A 25,383-nucleotide genomic window follows, 5' to 3' on the forward strand; every position below is an offset into this window, starting at 1 on the left:
TGCTGGTGAGTATTTGCTTCAGGTTGGGGAGCTGTCTGTAAGCAAGGACTGGCCTGTCTCCCAAGATCTGTGAGAGTGATGGGTCGTCCTTCAGGATGGGTTATAGATCCTTGATGTGTTGGAGAGGTTTCAGTTGGGGGCTGAAGGTGATGGCTAGTGGCGTTCTGTTATTTTCTTTGTTGGGCCTGTCCTATAGTAGGTGACTTCTGGGTACTCTGCTGGCTAATAAGCGATGGTCATATAAACACCACCCTATACTGGAAACCTATTGACAGCTATTCCTACCAACATGCCTCCAGCTTTCACCCAGATCACACCACATGATCCATTGTCTACAGCCAAGCTCTATGATACAACCGCATTTGCTCCAACCCCTCAGACAGAGACAAACACCTACAAGATCTCTATCAAGTGTTCTTACAACTACAGTACCCACCTGCTGAAGTGAAGAAACAGATTGACAGAGCCAGAAGAGTACCCAGAAGTCAGTAACTAGAGGACAGGCCCAACAAAGAAAATAACAGAATGCCACTAGCCATCACCTTCAGCCCCCAACTAACACCCATTGTTTCATGTTCTCTATGTATATAAATCTCCCCACTGTATTTTCCACTGACTGCATCCGATGAAGTGAGCTGTAGCTCACGAAAGCTTATGCTCAAATAAATTTGTTAGTCTCTAAGGTGCCACAAGTCCTCCTTTTCTTTTTGCAAATCCCATAAAGGAGAATCTGAACTTTAAGTATGTGTTGTCATATTTTCTTACCACTATTTTTTTTGGCTGGCTAATTTTGCATATCTGTAGGTGGTCTGGGACTTTCATTATCTTCTCTACCAACACACCCTTCTTGCTTTTGAAAAATAAATCGATCCATGTCAGGTTGAAATACTGCTTCCTGTTTTTTACAGTTGTAAATGGTGGACTGTGTGTATGTTGCTAGGTTACCTGGCAGTGAAACACACAGCTGTACTCATGAGACTTAAAGTTGACATACTGCAGCTTATTTTTTTAACTAACGATTTCTAACTCTGTCCTATACGTCTCAAAACATTACATTTATATAGCTTTTATTTAAGTTATACAAGTCACATGGAGTTAGAGATTTACTAAGAGCTTGACTGGAGAATGCAGTTGTGCTGGCAGACCACCCGGGACTGTGTCACAGCCCACCTTTGGGAACCCCTGCTCTAGGGAATGTATTGCCAGGAGGTTTCACACTACATAGAAACTGGGAGTTATGCAGCCTCAAGCCACATGGAGCAAGTCAGACATGATTATGTGGAGAAAGCTAGGGGATCGTGTTGACATCTGACAAAGGAGTGGTCAAGGTGAGAGATGGATCTGCTTCATATAGCTGTTTGATAGTATAGGCAAAGATTGAGCTTTGTGAGACTCTATAGCCAGGGGCACAACCAGAATTTTCCAAAGGAGGGGACCCAGGTTTCCTGCCTTCTTGGCCCCTGACATGAGGGAGTCGGAGAACCAGAACCAAAGTCTCACATGCCAGGCAGTGCTCAGGATTTATTCAAAGCTGGTGGTAATGCCATTGGTTCCCTCTCTGGCTCGTCTGATCAGGATGTAGGCCTAAGCCAGGAATAGTCAATTTTTTTTGTCAAGGTCCAAATTTCTTGGTCAAGGTCCAGACTCCAGAGAAAATAATAAAAAACCCAGCAACTATAACAATAGATGATGGCTAAGAATAATTAAATACAAAAATTTCAGGATCCATTCAAAAGCATCTGGTAGTCCAGATTTGGCCTGTGATCCACATACACCATGTCTGAGAAGAGAAGGTAGCCTCAACCCATAACATCAATTGAAACATTTCAGTTATTTCAAAAGTGTCCTCCTACTTCTAGAATCTTTCACCTAGTCATATGAACCCAAGGGTTTACCCGGAGCCTTAAAGAACCTTTATCAGGAGTTTTAAATCTAAACAATTCAGCTCATAGCAGGCTTTGTCTTCAACTTTTGCTTTTATAGTTTAAACAGGCTGAGTTGGAGTTGTTACCATGGACATCAGAGTACAGGTCTGTTGATAGTTGAAGGGTTAAAAAGCTTCCAGTCCATTTCTGGGTCTTCCAAGCAAGACCTCTAGCAAAAAGTAGGGCAGACCAGACTTTACATTTGATGCGTAAGATAAAATGGGAAGAGCCAGGTATTTTACTCATTTTATGTCCTATTTTTGACTTTGTATCATTTCTTACATCTAGAATTACCTCTCTCATACAGTAGAGCAGCTGGCCTTGTCAAATCCCATCCTTTACCTTGCTTTCTACAGCTGACCTCATTATTGTTTTATCTGTTCCTGCAATGTTTCCCTACCTCAAAGTTATCAGAAGTTAAAATTAACATAATGCACTTTTCACTCTGATCCCATTGTTTCCATTTTCTAAATCTTTTATAGAAAAAGTCTTCAGGGCAGGCAACTCAATTTATATGCACTTTGCAAAGTTCTGACACTACCACCTTTAACATTATCCTGATTATGTCAAAGTACACAATTAGATCCAGATGCTTTTATTGAATGTAGCTAATTTTAGCTCCCTGAAATACTCTATGGCACAATTAGCATGTAACACATTAGTAGTCCCAAAACCATTTTATTTCCAGACTTGCGATGCTTTCATATGTATACAGACCATTAAAATCCCTTAATTACAAAAACTACCACATTAGCTTTAATTTTCAGTTTAATTTTAGTACTTTAGATCATTTACTAGTAAACCTTTAGAAAAAGGTTACTGTTATGTATAATTAGATTTAAAATAATTTTACTAAAGGAGACATACAGCACTTTTTTTTTAAACTACATGGATCTGCAACAATGCTTAAAGACAGTTACGTTAATCAAGTGCTCCCAATTTGGATTTGCTGAACAGATTATTCTAGTTCCATTTTGTCAACACAAGTTACATTCAGTAGTACATTAAAGGGATTTTATTGCATGATATTCACTCCACACAGTCCTATGAAGATGGCTAATATATCAAATCAAGATTGCAGATGCTAGTCCCAAGATAAAATTTTGGTTCAGCTAATGCTTAGTTTAGAACTTCAGCAGAGGGGAATCCAGATTCTCTTTGTTCACTTCAGGACTCAGAGTGATAAGAGGAGAACTCAAATCTATAAGCTGAAAGACAGAAATTAAACGACATAAGATTTAGATAGCTGATTCTTTTCTTCAGGTGCCTGAAGACAAATACCTACACCACTCACTTAGATGTTCAATTTAGAGCCTCTCTACTCTACTGTAAAAAGTTTAATTATAGCAGAAGCCACATGCACCAATCAGAGCCCCTTGTGCTAGGTGCTATACAAAAGGAGACCTAGTCTCTGCCCCAAAGACTGATCCAATGTATCAAAGAATGCTAGTCTATCAGAACTGAATTAGCTCCCAAAGGTTGAAAAAAACATACTGATTTTACTTGGTTTTGAGCTCTAGTTTTCTTGCTACACTAAGAATTTATGCATGGGGACTGAGTCTCAGGGCTAAAATCCATTTGTGAATCAGTTTTTGTCACACAGCCTCGCAACACCTAGCTTTTACGTGCTTAGGAGAAAAAAAAAAAGGATTAAAAAAAATCACTGGGATTAAAAGACAGAGTCAGGTACTCAGATTTCCTGTACAGCAGAGAGAGAAGAGATTCACAAAAGCCAGAGGATGGTAGGTCACCCCGCACCTCCAATAGCTGTTGGGAAATGCCAGAGAGAGGCATGTGTTTTACCTGCCCTCTTCCCTCCTCCTACCCCCCATGATAGTTAATATTGGGATACAAACTCTTTTACAAAACTATAATGGATTTTGTACAAAGTATGCTTTGTAAGGTATCATCTGAAAATCCATAATGTTCTGATCGTTATTATCCTGGTAAAATGTGTAGCAACACTGTATAGCATTACTGAGACATATTCCAAGTTTAGACCAATTCCTCAAAGACAAAAGGCAAACTGATGCTTCAGCCCGGTGTCAACAAAATAAAATGGACTAACATCTAATTAAGTGTCCATTCTTTGGCAGGAAAAAGAACGTGAGCGAGAAATTTACATCTTGTCAAAAAAAAAACCCAAAAAACAAAACACACAGCTGGAAGTTCCCATCTCCACAGACTTTCAGTCTCCTGAACCCCAGCTGGAGAGGCTTCTCAGAAGAGGAAGAAAAGATAAAAATGGGGAACACACCTCCAAAGGATCTCTCTCCCTTTATCTCTACTCTCAGCGTCAACAACACTTGAAGGTCAAAGGAAGTATCATTAGACTGTGGAAGGATCATGGCTGAAAGATTCAGCCAATAAGACTGCTAGAACATGTGGTGAGCGAAACCTTTTGCTTTGAATTCACTTAACTTATTAAGCTAAGCGTCAGTCATGTTTTACCTTTTATTTCTTTGTAACAAATTCTTTTAATAGAATATCAGGGTTGGAAGGGACCTCAGAAGGTCATCTAGTCAAACCCCCTGCTCAAAGCAGGACCGGTCCCCAATTTTTGCCCCAGATCCCTAAATGGCCCCCTCAAGGATTGAACACACAACCCTGGGTTTAGCAGGCCAATGAGCTATCCCTCCCTCCCAAATGCCTCATTACTTGTAATCATTTAAAATCTATCTTTCCATAGTTTATAAACTTGTTTTATTGTTTTATCTAAACCAGCGTATTTAGATTGAAGTGTTTGGGAAATTCCATTTGAGAAAACAAGATTTGTGTATATCATTTTCTGTTACTGAAATGGCAGACTTTATATGAGTTTGCATTGTCCAGAAGGGGCTGGGCAGTACAAGATGCACATTTTGGGGGGGGGGGGGGGGGGGTTGGTTAGTCTGGGACTGGAAGCTTTCTGGTGTTGCCCTGCAATGTAATTTCAGGGTGGCTGGCTGCAGCACTCAGAGCATAGCTGAGAGTGATTTACATGCTGGAGGCTGTGTGCGGGCAGACCAGGAGTGGTTGCTCTCACAGCAGATCAGTGTAAAAGGCACTCCAGGTTGGAGAACTGAGGGAGACACAGCTGCCCATCAGTCCAGATTGTACCCTGGGGAATGTCAGACACCCCTCTTAAAGAGTGGCACTACTGTAGAAAATAAGAGTAATTGGGCCAGAGAGAGAGCACGCATGCATGAGAAGGGTCCTATAGCCGGGTGGTTAGAGCAGTCACTGAGGATGTGGGAGACCCAAGATCCAGTCTCCCTGCTTCAGTAGCTAATTGTTTATCCAAAGTGACATCGCTTCAACGGGAGAGACTGACATCAGAATATCTCATAGCCCAGAGGTTAGAGCATTCACCTGAGAAATGGGAGTCTCCTGTTTAAATGTACAAATTAAATGGATATAAAAAACCCTCATCCAGGCAGAAGGGGATACTTTAAACTGGTAGGTTCCCACATCTTAGATGAGTACCCTAACCACTGATCCTACTCTTAACTCAGGCTTTGCGGATCACAGTATTCCTGTGATTTTTCTAGCTGCTCATGTCTCTTTGTGGACCTGAGCCTTACTTATTAGTAAAATAAAAGCACCAGCACTTTCACCAGATGTTTTTATCAAGTTGTTGTCCCCTAAAAAGCACTATTTGTCTCAGGGAATCACAGTAACAGATTTTGGTAATAGCTTACTCCCATTACCATTCCCTCCCAAACATCTTTTTAAGTCATGGAATGACTACTTAGTTAAGTCCTACACTCATCATGTGCATATGTGCCTTGAACACTAGGAATAGTGTCAGTGTGCACTACTACCACATCTGCTTTTCTATATTGGCTCCAGTGGAGGGAAAGCCAAGAGTCTCCGTGGCACTGCACATTAGTGATCAAGTTACTTTTAAAGCCAAGGTCAAGCCTCAGCTGCTTTGACTTTTGAAGAGTGGTGACCACGTCAGGAGTGATGAGCCATTTAACACAAACCTCTACATGCCAAACTGGTCTGAACTGGTGTAGTGCTGAAAACCAATGCTGCAGTTAGGGGTTTGACAGACATTGTCTCACAGCAGAGAAGAGTAGCAGGAACATATTCTAGCCTCCAGGTTATTGGTGTTCAGGACTAGTAAGCAGTGGTGTGCCATTTGTGTGTGCAGTGCACGCCTCAGAATTAATTTCTACAAGAATATGAAATCTCTGAATAGGACTTCCTGACTGGCTGTGTCCATGGGATGAGTCTATCCAGTCTCTTGTACAACCCCACAAAATGTACTAAAAAAAGTGTCATGACATGCCACTGCTACTAAGAGAAATTTAGTGAGCCTGCACAGAGCTGTGTTTCTACAATAATAAATGATGCAGCTAGTTTTTTGACTTTCAAAAAGCAGCTCAGCAAGAGTGGGCCATGCAAAGCTGAATAATTAAAATTCTTGACTCATGAACTGATGCTCATTCATAGCTCTGTTTTACAACAAAATGTTCACTTACCCTAGAGATCGAAAGGGAAGAGACTGCAAGAAGAATCCATAAATTGGATTCAGCTTAAATAAGAGTGTTGAATATAAGGTACTAGTGCCAAGCATAATTCGTATACAATACATTGTTACAGGGGAGAAATAACTATTCTACATACAAATGCATACAACCAAACAATTATTTTTTATGCATTTATGGAAACAAATGATTCAGATACCTTACCTGTCCTACCACACTAGGTTTTAGTGGAATAACTTTATTCACTTCTGGAGTATTAGAAAGGTCAATGAGAGGTCTACTTTCACATTCCAAAGCAGCAATGGGAGTTTCATCTATTCCAATATCTACCAGCAAGACCTAGAAATGGTAAATAGTTAATTTTCCTCTGTTTATTATACTCCCTTCAGAATAATGTAGAAAAATCAGTTATTGACTCATAGGGAAAAGCCACAAAAAGCAACCATCATTCTTAGGTTTGTAGGTTATATGTAGACCATCCTAAAGGCAGCATAATTTGGTGGATGAGAGAAGGATTAGTGTGCAGAGCAGAGGGGGTAAAGTATTATGTAAGTGCTAAATCATATTTGAAAAATATTCTCAAGTTTCATATTTCAGTTTTTAAATTCAGTTTTAACCTTGTACCTACAATTGTGATGACAACATTTTGACAAAGAAACAGTTCTATAAGATTACTAGCTTTAATCACCCCTCTATCCAATTTGATTGTGATTCAGTATTTACATACACCAAACAAATCCACAGCAAGCTTCCAGCATTAAGTAAACAGAATACCAGAGAAAATAACTACAGTTGAACTAACAATGAGTAATTTGTTAGTTTGGTCTATGCCTGATATCTGCAAGCAAGTTGCTATTCCAGCAAATAGGAATTTAGACTTTTTTTTTCTTTTAACACTATGGTTTAAACAGTTTTCTACAGACAGACATTCTAATCGTAGTTTTGTAATACATCTGTTTTTGGACAGTATTGAATTACCCAACATGGTATTGTGTTTCATGATTGGATTCATAAATACACAAGGACTTTCCAGTGTAGATAACTGGGAGTGCAAATCTAAAATCTGACCTACAATTATTTGTGCAGGTGACTGAAATTCGATTTCCAGGAACATTTATCCCAATGAAGAAATGTTGTTCAGTGGTATGATAAGCAAACACTAGAGGGCACATGTATGCCTAATCTAGTTCACTTCAAAATCTGAGCAAGTTTTTAGTTAGTAGACAGCACACATTTTCATGCAGTTCACTCAATGGCAGCTTTTACAAGAGGGAAAAATGGATTCAGTTTACCTACCTCATTAGTTTGTGCTTCTTCAGCTGGCTGTTTTTGTATTTCAGTCTCTTCTTGTATTTCATTCTGTGCTATTTCTATAGTCTTTTCTGGTGAAAAGACAAGTGTAAGAGGTATTATAGGTGGAGGAGATAAGTCATCATCTTCAAATGATGACACTTGTGTCTTGGTGTCCTTTGCCTGTTTAGAACTGGGGGAAAGTAAGTTGGCAAGTATTTAAGAGGTATTCATTAAGCATTACTATTAAAGTATAAACAAGGTAACGTCCATGTCATTTAGCTGCCCTACAAATGCTAAAGCGCCATTTGATAACTTTATTTTTCTCTATTTTGTGAGTACCCTCAGTCTGAAAATAACATCTTATTTATTCATTATCTAAAAGCATGCTAGGCATCCCACAGAACATAAAGACACTGTCTCTGCCCTGAGGAATTACAATTTAAATAGACAAGTCAAAGTTGCCTACAATGTACAAGCAAAATGGACAATCCATATTTGGTGGATAATCTTGGGATACCACATTTGAAAATTTTAACTTAAGTTTCTGGAAGCTTATGCAGAGATTGCTGTACCAGAGAAGTGCCGGTACTGCATGTCACTGAATTGGTTCAGTCCGCTCCCTGGTGAAGGGAAAAAGTACAGAGACGAATTGGAGGATTCCAAAGTTGCAAGCTTAACAATCAGTGGGCTAGTAGAGTGGGAAAAGGAGAGGGTTTTGGGAAGAAAGCATTTTGGACTTGTAGTTTGAGGAAGTAACTGAACATTTGAGAGATATGAGACAGGCATGATAATGCTTGGCTTACCCTGGAACAAAAGGTTTTATCTGAGCACAACATGAAATATAAGGTTAGTTAAATTTTATTCTGGGGAATCAGCACCATATGAGACTACCATAAATATTAGTTTAAGCTGTGTATATATTTAGAGCTTGTGAAAAGATTTTGGGTTGACAGCTATGGAAAAGACTGCATCCCCTCCACAGAACAGGTACAGAATTGTGATGGTGCTGCCCAGATTCCCCTTGTACCTAGCCACTGTCTCAACTATGGCATGGAAAGACCACCTCATGGAGCAAGAACAGTTCAGTCTTAATTCAATCCTTGGCCTCTCTTAGGATGCCAGATTTTATAATGGTGACAGCATAAGATTGGTCAATACCTTAAAGTGTAACTTAAACAGAACTTAAAAGTAGATCATTTGACTTAACTGCCTGCTTGCTTTCCTCATCTAGAAAGTATTGCCACATTTAGGTCCTCCATTATCTTTCACGTAGCTGGAAGTGTCATTGTGTTGGAACACAAAGTTACTTCTGCAGTACATCAAGTAAGCTGGCTGAAAGCAGCAAATTCCTCAAATACAAGTTCTATGATGCACATAATTCAAGTTGATTCACAGGTAGTTTGAAGATGTGGTCAAGTGATGGAATAAGATGTGCTTATCTTCACTATTTTTACAAGAGAGTCTAACGTTATCCCTTGGTTTACGGATTTAGGCAAACCAAACCATGTTAGAGAATTATGTTGGAAAGAACTAACAAGTATAGCTGTATTATTTTGCTAGTTACCTGGGCATGCTTCTACTCAACAGTAGATTAAATCACTTACATGCTAGTGTACAGTGTCTGAACATCTGGGACAAAATCTTTCCCCCATTGAAGACAATAGGAGTTTTAATAGATTTCAATAGAGCCATGTTACACCCACGGTATCTTACCAAGCTGCAAGAGTCTTTCTGGTGGACACACTGGAGACTTGACGAACAGACATAAAATGTGGAGAGGAGACAGATCTTGGCAAAGTTTTAGGAGTTATTGTTGGAATTCCTGAGATACGACTGGCAGGTGTAGGCACAGCAGAACGTTTTATACTGGCTGGAGTAATTAAAATGGACCTGGAACCAAGACAAGAGTTCTGCGAGGCCCCATCTTCTGCAGATCTGACAGGAGTGCAAACAGCAACACCACTAGAAGAAAACAAGCAGCATACATTTAACTGAAAGCTTCTAGAAACTTCTTACAAACATTCTGAATACTACTCAGACAACAGAAATAAACAACATAAGGCAGGCTTAAGAACACAAACAGATACGGAAGTGTTAGGATAACTAAACCTGAACATTAAAAGTGATTGCTGTATTATGCTGGAACTGGTCACATCCTCATAGTTAAAGTTCAGTTAACAGATGTTTCAAATCATTTTGAAAATTTGAGATTAAATTTGAGACGGAAGAGGAAGCAGTGCACTCAATGTAACAGAATCTTGAAGTGCACTTCTACAGTGAACAGGTATTATGTGAAAACAGCCCTCAATAGATTTGCTTCCTGAGTATATTCAGAGCTGACTAAAAAAAAAACAAAACAACCACACACACACACAAAAACCCCCCACATACCCTCATTAGCACTGCAGAAGTATCTCTGTTATGTGTGAGCCGATTCTGTTCCCTTGCACATCAGAATGGTCAATGAATTCTAGTTAGGTATTTATGTTACCCAGTCCCAAGAGAGCCAAACTGACTTTCATATCCCAGGGTGAGTTAACATTTTTACTTGTGGAAGGGCAGAGTAATCTGGAAGTCACCAGGAGGGTAGAGATACCTCACAATGTTAGTTTTCAAAGTAATTAGAACTGCACTTTTAAAATTCAGGTTACATAGTTGCTTGGTACAACATTCTCAAAGGTAGGTATAGTTAAGAAAACATGCAAGTGACCTGTTAAATTCTAATTACAAAAAGTTACCTTCCAAATGTGCCACAAGATAGTAATCTGATTGGCTCCATTATTTTTGGTGCTGTATTTTCTGATGATGAACCTAAGGGAAGAGAAAAATATTACTCTACGTTATTACTTATTTGTTATCTATATTAGTTTTGTTTTCAACTATAACATCTTACGTACAAGTCATATGATTCATTCCATCCCAACAGCTTTGGAACAATATACAAATAAAGACAAATTTCACTCTCAATTAGCAAATAGTGTGAGGAACATTGAAAGAAATGTTAAAATTAAAAGCCAAGTTAACACAAAAAACAGCCTTCCAAAAATGTGTGCTTACCTCCACATCTCTTAGGGACCTTAATCTGATTTGTAGGTGTGAGTATAATTTTAGCATTGTCTTTTGGGCATGTGTTTCCTTTTGCTGCACTTCCATCTTTGTTCTGCTGAGATATTTTCTGCAGATTAGGGACTGAGCTCAGTCTCTGAATTCCACTGGCTAGAGTTTGGGATCCTGTCACAGAAGCTGAAGACTTGGCTAAATTCCCAGCAGTAGATATTTTGGGAGTACTACCTGATCTTGTTTGCTTGCAGGACACATCAGAATGGACAGTCTGCAGAGATGACATTCTGATAGGTCTAACCATAGCCAGTCTTTTTGTGCTAGATGAGAGTTTGGAGCTGCTCACAGAAATTTTTGAAGAGAGACTTGATTTACCTGAAAGATAGAAAGCTCATATTGCTCGTTGTTTTTTCCCTCAACTGGTTACAAGGTACATTTAACTAAATTACAAGAGAGTAAGTTTACTCAAGTGCAGCTGAAGATATGAAAACATTATGCAATGATTTGTGATAGGTGTTCAAGCATCTGAACTTTGTAGTTGTTACAATTTAAAGGTTTAAATTTTTTTCCACTTTTTAGCCACTAGAAGTCTGAAAACTATAGGAAAACTCTACGGGTGGTTATTTGTCTTTGATGCTTCAGAAAAGCCTCCTTGACACGATTCAGCATATCAGCTTCCAGTTCAAATGAAACAAGAGTAAGGTATTTTAAGAAGCACTTAAATATGCCTTCTTTATAGGTATATGTAAGCATAACTTGTATTTTCAATGTAGTTGGCCCAGCTACCTGAAATACATATTTTAAGGGACAGTCAATGAAGTCTCCTTCCCTATGCTAGTTAAGAGTATTTAAAAGTTAACTTTTTTTTAAATGACAAGTTTCAATATTCTATTTATTCACTTAAAATCATAGTTTTTCGATTAGACTAATTGGATTTGCTAGACAGTTTCTGGTCATTCACATTAAATACACCGGACCCTTGCTAGAACGCGGTATTTGGGATCCATGCATGGTACCGCGTTAACATGGGGACCGCGTTAAAATGAATTGCAATTAAAGTAATTAAATTTGGGATCCATGGCTACGACTGTGTTATATGCAAATTTGTGCTATATAGACACGCGTTCTAGCGAGGGTCCGGTGTATTTCCAAGACATGTGCTACTAAACTTTCCCATTGAATTAAAGTTTTATTAAACTTATTAAGCTTACATTATGCAAGACAAGTTTTTACAAAAGTTAAATTTTCAGCTAAGTGCTCCTTTAACACTGGGTAAGTATAAGTAGTGTGGATGTGTTTTAGCCTATGGGCAAAAAAGCAAGCTACAACTTAGAACAGTATTTTCTTGACCCCTAAAAGGAAGTGTATTATTTAATAGGTTGCCTAGACATAGCGTAAGGGTCACATGGATTCCACAGCCAACAGAATAAACAATCTCTAAAAAACAAGATATTAAAGTTCTGAATCACTGAAGCATGGAAACTGTGTCCTCCAATAGCAGAGTCTTGCATTATACTTCCCAATAGCGACTTCCTTATCTATATGTTATGTTGTTGACTGGGCTAGAGTTTAGTTTTGTTCTCCCTTTCAACGCTCTACACAGTTCTTCTCCCTGCCTACAGTTCATCTGTGGTCACTTAACATTCTCTTTGGACCCGATTATTCCCCCCAACACACTTCACTTTCCTCAAAGACTTCGGTGCTTACTCATGCAGGCCACTACACTTGGAGTGTTTCCCCAATCATGCATGCCAAAATTCTTTCATCTCCTCCAGGTGCCTTTCTCTTCACTTCCTGAAACAGGGAGCCTCTTAGTTCACAAGAAATTAGGAGCATGTTTTCCTCTCCCACTCTTACGCTATGAGCAATTGAGAGCAAGCACTCATTTTGTTTGGAATAAATACGTAGTTTAGCCACATACATTATCCATATACTTCTGCAAGTCTGCTTTTGGATACATTTTAAAGATATCAGTTGCTCATTAAACACTGACTCAATCTCTTTATAGAGGTCAAATTTTATGCTAGATATAGATCTGATTATATTCTGCAACTTTATTCATTAATTCAGTTTTATTAAAAAAATGTGTCCCTCCTCCTCACCCCCTCAAAAAAAAAATTTTTAAAAAATCACCACATGGGCTACAAATAAGATGGGTCACAATTCTAAAATAATTGCCCGCTAAAGGTACAGGGCATTTTATTACCATCTTGGATTACTAGAGAAGATAACAGTATATGCAAGTTACTGGTATTAAGTAGTCGTTTTTCCTTATACCAGGGGTTCCTAACTGTGGTATGCATACCCCTGGGGTATGTGAGACATCTCAGGGTGGAGGGTACATGGGAGAAATTGTGGGTGGATTTTATTTACTGCATTTTCATAATAGGCTACTTAGACAAAGCTTTAAAACTCTGTGGGAATTTGTTATATAAAATCCAGTAGTTAATTTACTTCAAGATGTACCAAGGAGAACACAGATACAGAGAGACCTCCAATCACCATACAGTGCGGGTTCAGTTGGCCAGCAACTGTCCAGTCTAACTGAGCTCAGAACTTAGTCAGGGTTTTATTTTTGGTTATACACGTCACACTATATCTGTGCATAACAGTGAAATATGGACAGATGGCTAAAGACAGGTAGTGTTAAGAACACACAAAGTATCAGTGATGAGAAGGGTAGTGGTACACAGGCAGTTGGGAGATCTGGAAGGGGGTATGCAATAAGAAAAGTTTGGGAACCTCTGCTCCAGATGTAAGTTGGGTAGCAGTGTGATTTCTAGGGTCCTGTCATTAAGTTTTAACAGGAAATACAGCCAGCCGACAGGTATTAAAAACAGAGTGCACAGCTACAGGGACTGAGAACAGAGACATGGTGCGTGTTTGTTTAGTGTAAAAAGCTAATACATAACTTTAAAACAGGAAGCTCAGAAAGGCTTCCAAGTCTTGACACTCTTCAGGTAGAACAATGACTGCTTCTATCTTCATGATAGGCAAATGTTTAAATATGAAATAATGTTACAGGTGTGTGCTTCAGTCTTGTTTTACAATGGATCAAGAAACTGTAAGCTATTATATTCCACTGTTGTTTCTAATAAGTCCTGATAAGGCTTTGACAATTGCATTACTCCCTGCTTTTGTGTTAACCACAACCTTTGAGATATTACCGTTTAAGTTTGCCATGAGTAAATTACTACTATATGGGGCTTTGGAGGACTAAACCAGGGCTCGAGTAACATACTTTTTGACTTCCTCCCTCTTCTCTAATTCATAATGTTGTTTGTTCTCTAAATCACGTTACATTGTGGCATTTAGAGGTTCCTGTGGCTAGACATAATTCTAACCAGAAAAGAACCATTATGGACTATGTAAAAAATAAAAATTAAGTCATCACCGAGAAGCATACCGTGTAAGTGTGTCAGTTCCTAGTTTGTAGATACTGGCCTCATTGATTCTAAACTCTGGTTTAATTCAAGTGCTAGAAGTCAAGAACTTGAACTAACTACCGAGCTTTCAGCCTACATGAAGTTTTATTCACCTGTTCTCAACACCAAAGAGACGAGGGGCTGAGATCATATCTTTTATTGGACCAACTTCTATTGGTGGAAGGTACGCAGAACTCTATGTAGCTTCAAAGCTTCTACCTTCTTGGTCCAATGAAAGATATTAGCTCACCTACCTTGCCTTTCATATCCTGCGAACAATACAGCTACAACACTCCAAACTCCACCCCAAACACAGCCTAGCGTTCTGAAGCGGCAAGAAATACAGACAGCACCAAACACATTTTGGAACCTGCAGGTCAAAAAAAAAACCCATTACTTATTTTAAGTTTAAACTGATTTGCATACTGCATCTCTATGCTAGTTATTACCATTTCCCCCTATGGGAGAGACGGACAAACTTGAATTCAAACTGGAGTTCATGCTGGAAATGGAGGACGACGATGAAGATGAGGTGTTCTTTCTTAGAGGACCATTAGCAGCACTAGGAGGTTTTAACTGTGTCTTCCTTAACCCAAACTGTGAATAAAAAAAGTCTAATTTATTTAACTGTCCAAAATACATTAAGCTAGCACAACAACATTTTCATTTGTTAGATTTCTACATCATTATGCATCACCATTCTCTGGGTTCATTTGTCCCAGGGAAAAGTTCTAAATCCTGTTTTAAAATGCTTAAGTTAAGTAAAAAGCAGACTGCTGGGAAGCAAAAAATAAAGTAAAAATGTAATTATACATTTGTATGGTACCTAATAGGATAGGTCTCAGAAATTGATTGTTAGCCCAATGGTGTTCCCCCTTCCCTCCCCGCCCCCAGCTCAAGTATATCCTTATAATGAATTCAAAGTATATAGAAATGAAGATTAATGGGACAATACACTGGAGTGCTATTTTTGAAATGCTAGGCATCTTTCCCCATCTCACATGCAATATCCCATGTTATTACAATTCTTTTCTTTAGGAAAGTGATTGTGTGAGTTTGACTATTATAACTAAGACTGTTCCATTAGCATCAGATCTGGAGAGAGTGGCCAATATTTCATTTAAGTGTATCCACTGCCAAGAGATCAGGCACCTCTGGGAGGGTGGAGGGGAGAGGAAACAGCATAGACAATATTAAGTGGATTGCAATGTTGTACAAAAGTTAACAAAATTGAGACAAACTATATTCTACAGGTTAGTCACATTCTTTTAGACATGAGTACTTAAATTGTAGTGCTATGGTTCCTAGAATTTGGCTTCTGATGTAGCAAGAGTCACTGCTATTCTGCTTCCATGCTAGAAAAATGAGAGTCTTTCCAAGTAGCACAATACGTGACCATGAAGAGTAAAGACTTTAATCCACAAACCTCCTATGAGGCCTATTATCTGCATTTCCCTGCCCCTTAATATTACATACTACATTTCATGTTAACACAATATCTAACTATATGCTGATGCACTAAGAACAATTGTGTGTTAAAAATATGGGGAAAACACTTGATGTATAACTTAGCCACCCAAGAATTGCAATTGTAGAATAGAAACTTTACCTTGAATTTATTATAAGAGAAGACTATGGCATTAAGTCAGAAAACTAGGTTTGTCTCTTACATATGTAAAAATGGAGAAGTCACCAGTATTCTAAGAACATATTCACTCTGCAGTTGTATTAACACTGTAATTACCTTGCTTTGAGAAGGAAGAACTCGCTTGTCTTGTAATGATGAGCTGCCACTGAATGGTGAGTCACATACATCTGAAGCAACACTGGATTTGTCAGAGAGTAGATCTTCAGATGACCCCATGCTGTTCACATGTTTTTTCCCTGGTTTTGGCTGCAAGATTAAAATTTTAAATTTATTTGAAAGCTATTACAATTTCAACAGCTCTGATGATCGTGCAGGAGCTGATTTATTCAGTAATCCATATTTTTTATACCAGCCAACAGAAAAGGATATTGCATCTACCAAGTATGAGAATTGCTAGACATTAAAAATTCCAAGTTCTCAATTTATTTAGACTCTATTAGAATTTAAAGGTGTTAAATACAGCATAGACTATGTTCCCATTTATTAAAATTGGCTTTAAATCAACATAAGGCGATCACCTCTGCAGCAAGTTAGTCCCTATGTGATTCTTTCAGCCCATGCTCATCCCTAGACACTGCAGTGGTTGTTCCCTTTTCTTAAAATAGGTATGTCCCACATCTGTAGGCAAAATGTAATTACACACGAACGCTTCTTTCCAATAGCCCAAAGGAGATTCTTCCCTGGATGACACCAACAGCTAGACATGAAAGTTTTAGACTGCACAGCTCACGAGTCTATTCCAGTTAGCATCTGAGAGGGCCACATGACCAGCAACACTATCAAAGCTATGGGATTGGAGACAAAGGGGAAAAGAGCAGACTACAGAAGTTCCCTTGCCTATGGCACAATTTCCTCACCCTTCTTCTCAGGAGTAAGGAGCCAACATCCTCCTCCTCAGTAGTGCACACAGAGAGAAGGAGCATCTTGCTAGTTGCATAGCCTTAGCTACGAAGGGGAAGGAACAGAAGGACAGGAGAGAAAAACCAACCTGGACAGGGCTTATGTACACGAGAGATGATTAACACAGCTACCGCTTCCCCTAACATATCTGGGCAGTTCTTCAGTGTACTGCCGCATAGCTGGATCCTCCTCAATCTTACATAGTTGGCTAATCATGCTCTAGATAGGATGGTGTACCAAGACTATAAAGTGTTATTACTGCTGTATCTCCAGAGCTGTGCCTACTACTGTCAATTTTGAAGAGAGCTTAATATAAGTAAAGAGCCTGTTGGCATCTAAATCACCAAAAGACAGCAATAATTTTACCAGACGGATGATAAAATAAGTATTAAATATTTACATAGAAGTCAGGAACATCAAGTATTAATAAGTGTAAAAACTTAAATTCAGTCAATTAAAAAACAAAACAAGTTCTTTCTGCAGTTCTAGCCACTACTTTAATAACTACTACTCCACTAGCATTAGTATAACAAGTTAAAATATGCTTTCAGTTTACCTTGTGCATTTGTCAGCTCTTTGTGTAAAGTCAGTTTCCTATTTGAGGTTCTCTCAAACAATGGAGAGATGCATTAAAAAAGAAAGTTGTTAAACAAAAGCTTGCACGAGATTTAAACAGTCCCTTATCTCAAGACAACCATGTTTTTTTTTATTGAGTATTAAGCTATCCAGAAGAAAATTCTTTACCTTTTCTACTGTCAGTTGACGGCTTTTTCCAAGAGCAGATGAAGCCTTTGTGTGCAATTTGCTTATTGCCTTTTTATTTTTTTCATCACTTTGCTGTTCTTGGGCTAGAGGTGAAACAGATATTTTAGGAAATTTATGGATTTTAATAGGACTAGATGTGTTTGGAGGAGTTTTGTCAACTGCTGTCACAGGTAAATCTGAACGCTTCTGAAAGGAAGGTGGCAGTTGAGAAATTGGGCTGTCCCACACACAGTATGTCTCCCTTTTAATAGCCCTGGGGCTTTTCTCTATGTTTCCTTTTTGAAAGATTTTTAGTTTTGACTTGGATGCTTGCACAAATTTTTCTATAACCTTGGGTTTTGGCCCTTCTGATTGGGTGACTTTGTTCTGTTCATTTTTGTTGCCGCTTTCTAGCTGCAGTGCTAACAAGTGAGCTTCTTTAAAGATTTCCACAAATTTCTCTCCAGTAAGAGGACTCCACATCAGCTTATCATCAGGGGTCTGAGAGATCTTTTCTTCAGCACCTTTAATTGCTTCAATACTGACAGCAACACATTTTTCTTTGTGCCCAAGAGGTCCAACAAAAACTTCATCTTCATTTCCACTGTAAGACGGACAAGACAGTCAAGATATTGTAACATCCTTTGAACTTTACATATGTACTTGCCCTTAAACACTTAGCTTACCTTGCAGGAGACAGAGAAAGGTCAAAATCAAATTTTTCATCAGTTAGAAGGGGAAAGTCTGAAAGTATAATGATCTCATTAATTGTGACTATCGCTGTAGTTACAAGGATTTACACAATTTGCATTGCAGTATATTTCTCACGACACTGCCAGTTGGCATTAGCCTTAACAAATTTAACCTTTAGAGTTACTTCTAAATTTGTTTTAAGTAGTTACTTGATCTTCATTAAGTTCACACCCCATTTGTAGTTATTCCAAAGACATTGCCAAGATATCTTTAAAATTAACTACGACAATAGTTCAAGTTATTAGGTCAGATAATTAAAAATAACCACACATCTTTCTGAACATGTTTAATTATTTCAAGTAACACTTAACATTATTAAAACTGAAAGATAAGAAAAATATCCTAGTTTTAGTGTGCATTTGACAGCACTTTGTACATAGCCAATGCTCTTGTTTCAGTAGAAAGTTTCTGTTTGTGGGACACAGCAAGGTGGAGAGAAACATTTAAAATCAGGAAAAGGTTGTAAAAGCAAAAATGTTATTGAGAGCCCTTGGGGAAAGTGACCAAGACTACTTTTAACACTGAAATGGAACAGATGTCAAGATGACTGTCAGAAAATATTCAGATTAAGGGTGGTTTCTTTATCATCCATTACTTTTGCATTGCACTCAACTGAAACAATTAAAATAAACTACTAAATTTTACCCTAGAAGAAATTTGCCGTTGAAGAGAGGATGTTATTGAGTTTAGAGGCAGCAGAAAGATGCAGGAAAGTGAGGAAGCTATTTTAAGCTGAGCAGTTTTGATGAACTGGGAAAGCACCAGACTGGAAGGGGTCAGAGATGGAAGAGAAATAAAAGGGTAATATGTAAACCAGTTGTCAGATGTTTAAAAGGCAAATGAGATGAGGGGAAACGAGATACAGTAGTAACTAGGAAACCTAGGACAGATTCCACCCTCCCAGCAAGAGAAGTATAAGAGGACTTGTTTGAATAAGGCACAGAACAAGTGAGAAGACAGTAGTTAGGTGAAAATAAGGGAATGAAAAGGCCTGCCTGGAACTGAAAGGCAGCAGAAGGGAGATCTAACTGGGATACAGAAGGAAAGGAGAGGATAAGGAGGGGACAGAGTAGATCCCAGGCAAAGAGAAAGTTCTTAGTGGAGGGTGTCAGTTTTGAGATCTGAAATTAGGGATGTGGGCTTCAAGTGGCAGGGTGGGTGTCAAACATTCAGAAGAGATGTCAAGAGTTGAGGCACTTAGAATATGGTGGCACTTAGACATAGTAACGCTGAGTGTCATAACTTTTAGGCATCTAGAAAAATCACTGCTCAGGCTTCCGATACAATGAACGGAGGGAGATAGTTGATTATTTCTCCAGAGGAGCTTCAACAGGAGAGACTGAGGGAGCTCCTCAACAGAATATTCTATAACAGGGGTCGGCAACCTTTCAGAAGTGATGTGCCAAGTCTTCATTTATTCACTTTAATTTAAGGTTTTGCATGCCAGTAATACATTTTAACTTTTTTTAGAAGGTGTCTCTCTTTATAAGTCTATATATTATTAACTAAACTATTGTCATATGTAAAGTAAACAAGGCTTTCAAAATGTTTAAGAAGCTTCATTTAAAATTAAATTAAAATGCTGATCTTACGCCGCTGGCCCGCTCAGCCCGCTGCCAGCCTGGGGTTCCATTCACCTAGGCCGGCAGCAGGCTGAGCGGGGCCTGTGGCCGGGACCCGCTGCCGGTCTGGGGTTCCATCCGCTGCCTTCTACCAGCCAGGGTCCCGGCTGCCGGTCTGGGATTCCAGCCCTGCCCACATAGAGTGGGTACCTACCTTCTCCCTGGTTCTAGCCCATTCTCTTCCTCTCTCTCTGCACTGAGCTGAGGGTGGGAGTGCACTGAGGGCTGGGGGTGAAGGAGCAGGCTGGGGGTTAGGGTGCAGGGTTTGGCCAGGAGCCAGAATGAGGGAGGGGGCTCAGGGTTGGGGCAGGAGGTTTGGGTGTGGAGTGCTTACCTGGGCAGCTCCCATTTGGTGCGAGGGGTGCAGGTGGGAATGTGGGGGGGAGATGCAAGAGCTCCCTTTTGGTGCTCAGGGTAGGGGTGAGAATGTGGGGGGTGCAAGAGTCAGGGAAGGGGGCTGGGGGTGTGTGTGGGGGTGCAGGAGTCAGGGCATGGGGGCTGGGTATGTGTGGGGGGTGCTGGAGTCAGGGCATGGGGTCATGGGGGGTGCAGGGGTCAGGGCAGGGGGCTGAGGGTGTGGGCTAGGGTCGTGGGGGTGCTCCCAGCCCCCTGCCCAGAGCAGCTCACGGCAGGGGGCTGGAGGGGATATGCCGATTCCACCCCCCTTCCCCACCTCTTCTCTGCCTCCTCCCTGGAGCAGCTCGCTGCAGCTCCTGCTTCTCCCCCTCCTCCCTCCCTCGCAAGGGCCATCAACTGATCAGCGGCAGGGAGGGAGAGGAGGAGGGGCAGGAAACCAGCACGCTGGGGGAAGAGGCGGGGGGGGAGGAGGGAGCTTGCCTTCCCTGCAGCAGCAGCCAGCAGGACCAAGCTTCTTCACCTTGACCCCGCTGGGGGGAGGGGGAGGTGGAGAAGAGCAGGCCACAGCGGGCAGGATTTTTAATGGCAAGCTGCTGCCTGCCGGGTCCCAGCCTGGGTTCGGCAGCGGGCTGAGCGGGCCAGCAACTGGGGCCTGGCAGGCAGCAGCATGCCATTAAAAATCGGCTGGCGTGCTGTCTTTGGAACGCGTGCCATAGGTTGCCGACCCCTGTTCTATAACCTAGGGTTAGGACACTCACCTGAGAGGAGGCAGATCCTTTTCAAAGCCCCTATCCTCCCTCAGGTGGAGGGAATGACTTGAACTGTGGGTCTCCCACCTCCTAACCACTGGGCTAAGAGTTACAAAGGAGATCTTCCTCCACTCCATTTTGTGTGAACTCATCCATGGGGGCATAATCTAGTAGGCAAGCTCTGAGCCTGTTCACTGGATTCGGCCCCGCAGGTGAGTTAGGCAAAAAAACAGACTCTTAGGGAACTTTTACTGGAGGGGTGGGGTGGGGTGGGGGGAAGCACCTAAAGGGTTGGGTGGCACCTGAGAAGGGGTTCTGTGAATCCCACTGGGGCCCGATTCTGGGATTTAGGTGCCAAAAGTGGTAGCTAGGCAGCTAAGTGCTTTTGTGAATCTAGCACTTAGACCAGGGGTGGGCAAATTTTTTGGCCCTAGGGCCACATCAGGTACAGAAATTGTATGGAGGGCTGGGTAGGGAAGGCTGGGGGAAGCTATGCCTCCCCAAACAGTGAGGCGTGGCCTGGCCCCCCACCCCAGCCCCCTGGAACTCCAACCCCCATGCAACCCACCCTGCTCCCCACCCCTGACTGCCCCCCAGGACTCCTGCATCCTATCCAAACACCCCTGCTCTCTTCCCTCTGACCATCCCCCTGGGACGCCCATCCCCTATCCTATCTCCCCTGTTCCCCACCCCCAACTGCCCCCCCTGAGACCCTCCACCTCCTATCCAACCCTCCCTGCCCGACGTTACCTGTGGGGTGGGGGAAAGGGGGGCTCAGTCCTTTTCCTGTGCGTTTCCCCTACTCGTTTGGCTGCTCTCCCTGGCAGTCGGGCAGGGCTCACTCCCTGTCTGGGCTTGGCTGCTGGGGACAGGGGCCAAGCATGCTGGAGGTGGAGGGGGGCCCTGGTTTGCTCTGCCCCTGCTCCTGGCAGCAGGGCCCAGGCCCCTTGACCGCCCCCCTGAAACCCTCCTGCTCCTCGACCCCCACCCCCAGAATTCCCCCTGACCGCACTGCCCTGAAGCACCAGGTCTGACGGTGCTATAGCCATGCCACCCGGTCGGAGCTGCAGCCACGCTGCCCAGGTGCTGGGGGAACTGTGACTGCGAGCGAGGCAGGGAGGAAGGGGAGCAGAAAGGGAGGGGCCAGGGGCTAGCCTCTGCCCCGCTCACCATGCTGGCAGGGAGTTGGGCTGGCACCTCTGCAAGCCTGTCTTGACCCCGTGGGCCAGAGGGAAGGGTCCTGCGGGCTGGATAGGGCCCGCAGGCCGTAGTTTGTCCCCCTCTGACTTAGATGCTAAAGTGGTAAGTGCCTAAGATAGAGGCATGGGAATCTGAATTGGAGTAGTAGTAACTTCTGGCCAAGGATGGTGTGTGGCAAGAGAGAACACACACTGAATTGAGGGAGATAGCTAATTATTTATCCACAGCAGAGGAGCTTTAACAGGAGAGACTGAGGGAGCTGCATAACAGTGTTACTTTCCCCAGTCATCCAAGGGAACATGTCCAGGAACAGAGGAAGCAAGGACACAGCTGAAGGGGTTAGAAGGACCCATGGGAATGACAAGTATGTCAAGCATCAGGTATTTACATCAGTTAACAAGGAAGCTAAACTGATGAATGACAAACTCTGGGATATGGGAAAGAAGAAATTGCTAGAGCAGACTTCAGAGTAGAAATACGAGGGAGATTAGAAAGACCCTAAATGCCGCCACCACCACATGTTGCAGAGGCTACCCGTGGTTCAAAGAACTCTTACAGAGCTCTGCAGAAAATCACTAAGATCAAAGTAGTGGGAAACAGCAGGCTATCCATGAAAAGACTGCTTACACAGCAGGTTATGGAACAGATGTGACAGAATCACTGATTTAAATAATCAGAACATGTGGGGTACATGTGCACTGCAGTTGGAGGAAGAATTTCCAGCTCAAGTAGACATACATGCTCTATCTTTGATCAAGCTAGCATGCTAAAAACATCAGCGTTGCCATAACTACATAGCCCAAGCACAATCCTGTCCGAGACCTTAAGTATGTATTTGGGCAGCTAGCCTGGGCTGCTGCCTGCACTACTGTGCCTACGCTGCTATTTATAGCCTACTATCTCAGTCAAAACCAGTGTGTGTATGTCTATCTGAGCTAGAAATTGCACTCCCAGCTGCAGTGTAGCTGTATCTTAGAAACTAGCTCAGGCTTGTATATCCCTTGCTAAAAGTTATAAGAAGACAATTAAACAATAGCTTTCCACCTACCACTGTTCTTGCAAACATCCAGTTTTTCTTCAGCCATATTCTTTGACCAGCCTACTGACATTTCCTTTCCTTCTTCCATAGTGTCTGCAAAATAAGACAGTTCAGAAAGATTCACAATTTAATTTTGCAGGCATGTTTTGAAGCGCAGGGATCAAGTTGTTGACAAGGATTACACTTAGGGAATCACAGGTAGTGCAGTTCAGTGAAGTGCAAACTCTGAAATCCATAACTTCAAAGAGATGGATCAATTAACTTCAGCAATAGCCCTGCAAACGACTGCAAGGTTCATAAATTCTACAATTCTCATCTCCCTTCTAATCAAATGAGATGGTGCTGAAGAACTCAAATATAGTGGTGGGGGCTCTGTTAAACAAAGCTCCAAGCCCAGCACACAGCTGAGAGTTCATGGAGTTCTGCAATTACCCCTAAGCACTTTGCAGGTTTAAACTATTCATGTAATGTAAGTTAGGGTGACCATTCGTCACATTTTGACCAGGACAGTCCCTTTTTTAAGCCCAACTTGATAAGTTGGCAAGAATAAACAGGACATGCAAGGGGACAAGTGGTTTGGACCAGACCGGTGCAGCTGTGGGGGTGGGGGCTTGGGCCAGTGGCTTGGGCCAGCCCCATATAGTGTCCCTTTTCCCTTTGGGAAATACCTAAGTAGCTTCTGTGGGCTACCTACTAAGTACCATGGTACCTAAACACTAAGTCTTTTTTTTTTTTTTTAAATCTGTCTTAGTGAAAGCTAAATCAAGTGAGCCTCTCCACAGTAAAGATTAAACGTGGTCCATTTTACAGAGGGTAGGTGCATTCATGGAAAGAAAAACAAGAAATGTACCTCTTAGGTAAGCAAAGTGAGAATTGTCCCCCCCCGCAGTTTAGCAGAATTTAAACACGGGCTAGGGTTCGGTTACAAGCTGTTTTCCGAGGGCGTGAGGAAGCTGTAGAGATTACGTGACTAAGGCAAACGGCGCCGCAAACTCCATCCTCTCTGCTAGCGCGCAGTTTAGTCTGTTTATTACGTCCCCATCCACTCGCCTGGTTTTGCCAATCCCTTCGCCCCACCTGGGGTGGGGCGGCCTGCCCCCGAGCCGCTCCTTCGCCCCATGGCGGAGGGGGCCGCCGCGCCTTCACGCCGCTCCGGGGGCCCCACACGCCCCGCTCCTTGACCCCACCCGGCCCCCAACTTCGCCCCTTCTCCCCCCGGCCACCCCCCGCCTGCCTCACTCCCCAGCCCGCCCAGGGCCTCCCCACTGCCCCGACAGTCCGCACAGGCCACCGGGCCACCCTCACCCCCGAGGCCGTCCCGCCGACGCTGCGCAGCACCGGGTCGAGCCCTCCGGCCGCACTGTGCACCCCGGGGCTGGTGGCGCCCCCTCCCTTAAGAGGGAAGCGAGGCGCAGCGGCACATTTGAATTACTCGCGGCCCGGGGCACGTAGAGCTGGCACAGATCGAGCTTCCTCATTGGTAGGTTTAAACAAGGTTACAGCCTCGTGACCCAGGGCTGACGGCGGTCGGGCGGCGCGAGAACCCAATGCATGGTGGGACTCGTAGTTCGGGAGGGATGGCTCCGCTGAGGAGCAGCGTCCCGTGGCCCTGGTTTGCTCCAGGCTCCCCCAGGGGTCCCTCGGTCCCAGCAAGCACCAGAGTGAGGCTGTCGCCGCCGTTCCCCTCCACTTGCGGCCTAGACCCGCCCCAACTCGGCGTACGGCGCGCCTGGCTGCGCCAAATCGAGGCTGTCCTCAGAGCCAGCCTCTGTTTGTCTCATGACCCAAGGTTTTTCCCCCCAGACCAGAGCGAGGCTCCGGCAGGTACCGTACCCTGAGGGCCTCGCTGCCCCCCCCCCGGGTCAGCCCGCCCGGCGCGTGGGGTCACACACTCTGGCGGGTGTCTGGCGCCCGATGTGGAGACGTCCTTTGCCTGCAGGTCTCATGCAATGGGGCATCATCGTACTGCGTGGTGGCCCGCCCAGGGCCCAGGGACGTGTGCACCAGAGTCTGCCTCACCCCCTCCAGCGCTGGAATATGTGGCAGTGCGAGCCCGTGAGAGGAAGGGTGGCCAGTGGGAAAGGTGCAGTCCGAGTGTGAGTGGGCTCCTAGTGGGGAGCCAGCTGTGGTCACTCAATTAGGGTGAACTGCAAAGAATGGGGCAGACCATCCCCATAAAGCTGGTGGATATTC

The 25,383-nt window shown here is 42.7% G+C and overlaps 1 protein-coding gene and 1 long non-coding RNA gene across 5 annotated transcripts in view; one reads left to right on the top strand and one right to left on the bottom strand.

Annotated features, from left to right (window-relative positions):
* The window catches only part of LOC140905308 (uncharacterized), a 42,217-nt gene that overhangs the window by 1,854 nt on the left and 14,980 nt on the right, over positions 1 to 25,383 (top strand). The window contains exon 2 of the long non-coding RNA XR_012156815.2: positions 4,022 to 4,312. This is a non-coding gene — a long non-coding RNA (uncharacterized LOC140905308). The remainder of the gene's footprint in view (positions 1 to 4,021; positions 4,313 to 25,383) is intronic.
* GTSE1 (G2 and S-phase expressed 1) lies at positions 2,588 to 25,161 on the bottom strand. 4 transcript variants are annotated; one of them, XM_073328379.1, is made up of 12 exons: positions 25,083 to 25,161; positions 23,200 to 23,283; positions 18,157 to 18,214; positions 17,471 to 18,074; positions 15,923 to 16,072; positions 14,628 to 14,775; positions 10,751 to 11,128; positions 10,432 to 10,504; positions 9,407 to 9,655; positions 7,697 to 7,883; positions 6,605 to 6,739; positions 2,588 to 3,133 (listed from the first exon to the last, which is right to left on the bottom strand). In XM_073328379.1, the coding sequence occupies exons 2-12, from the start codon at positions 23,276 to 23,278 to the stop codon at positions 3,050 to 3,052; spliced, it is 2,145 nt and encodes a 714-aa protein (XP_073184480.1). In that variant the 5' UTR covers positions 23,279 to 23,283; positions 25,083 to 25,161; the 3' UTR covers positions 2,588 to 3,049. The 4 variants fall into 4 exon arrangements, with proteins under 4 accessions (XP_073184480.1, XP_073184481.1, XP_073184479.1 ...); XM_073328380.2 differs by having other exon boundaries at positions 25,024 to 25,103; XM_073328378.1 differs by lacking the exon at positions 25,083 to 25,161 and adding an exon at positions 24,496 to 24,822.

The sequence above is a fragment of the Lepidochelys kempii genome, chromosome 1, assembly GCF_965140285.1.
Source record: "Lepidochelys kempii isolate rLepKem1 chromosome 1, rLepKem1.hap1, whole genome shotgun sequence".
Taxonomy (NCBI): domain Eukaryota; kingdom Metazoa; phylum Chordata; order Testudines; family Cheloniidae; genus Lepidochelys; species Lepidochelys kempii.

What these genes read in the sequence shown, in the direction of transcription:
- GTSE1 (XM_073328379.1), bottom strand. Translation starts at nt 23,278, where the DNA reads ATGGAAGAAGGAAAGGAAATGTCAGTAGGCTGGTCAAAGAATATGGCT. An exon ending in CTTTCTCTGTCTCCTGCAAG is followed by an intron (nt 18,075 to 18,156) that starts GTAAGCTAAGTG and finishes TCCGTCTTACAG; the next exon opens with TGGAAATGAAGATGAAGTTT. An exon ending in AGAAAGACTCTTGCAGCTTG is followed by an intron (nt 7,884 to 9,406) that starts GTAAGATACCGT and finishes ACTTTCCCCCAG; the next exon opens with TTCTAAACAGGCAAAGGACA.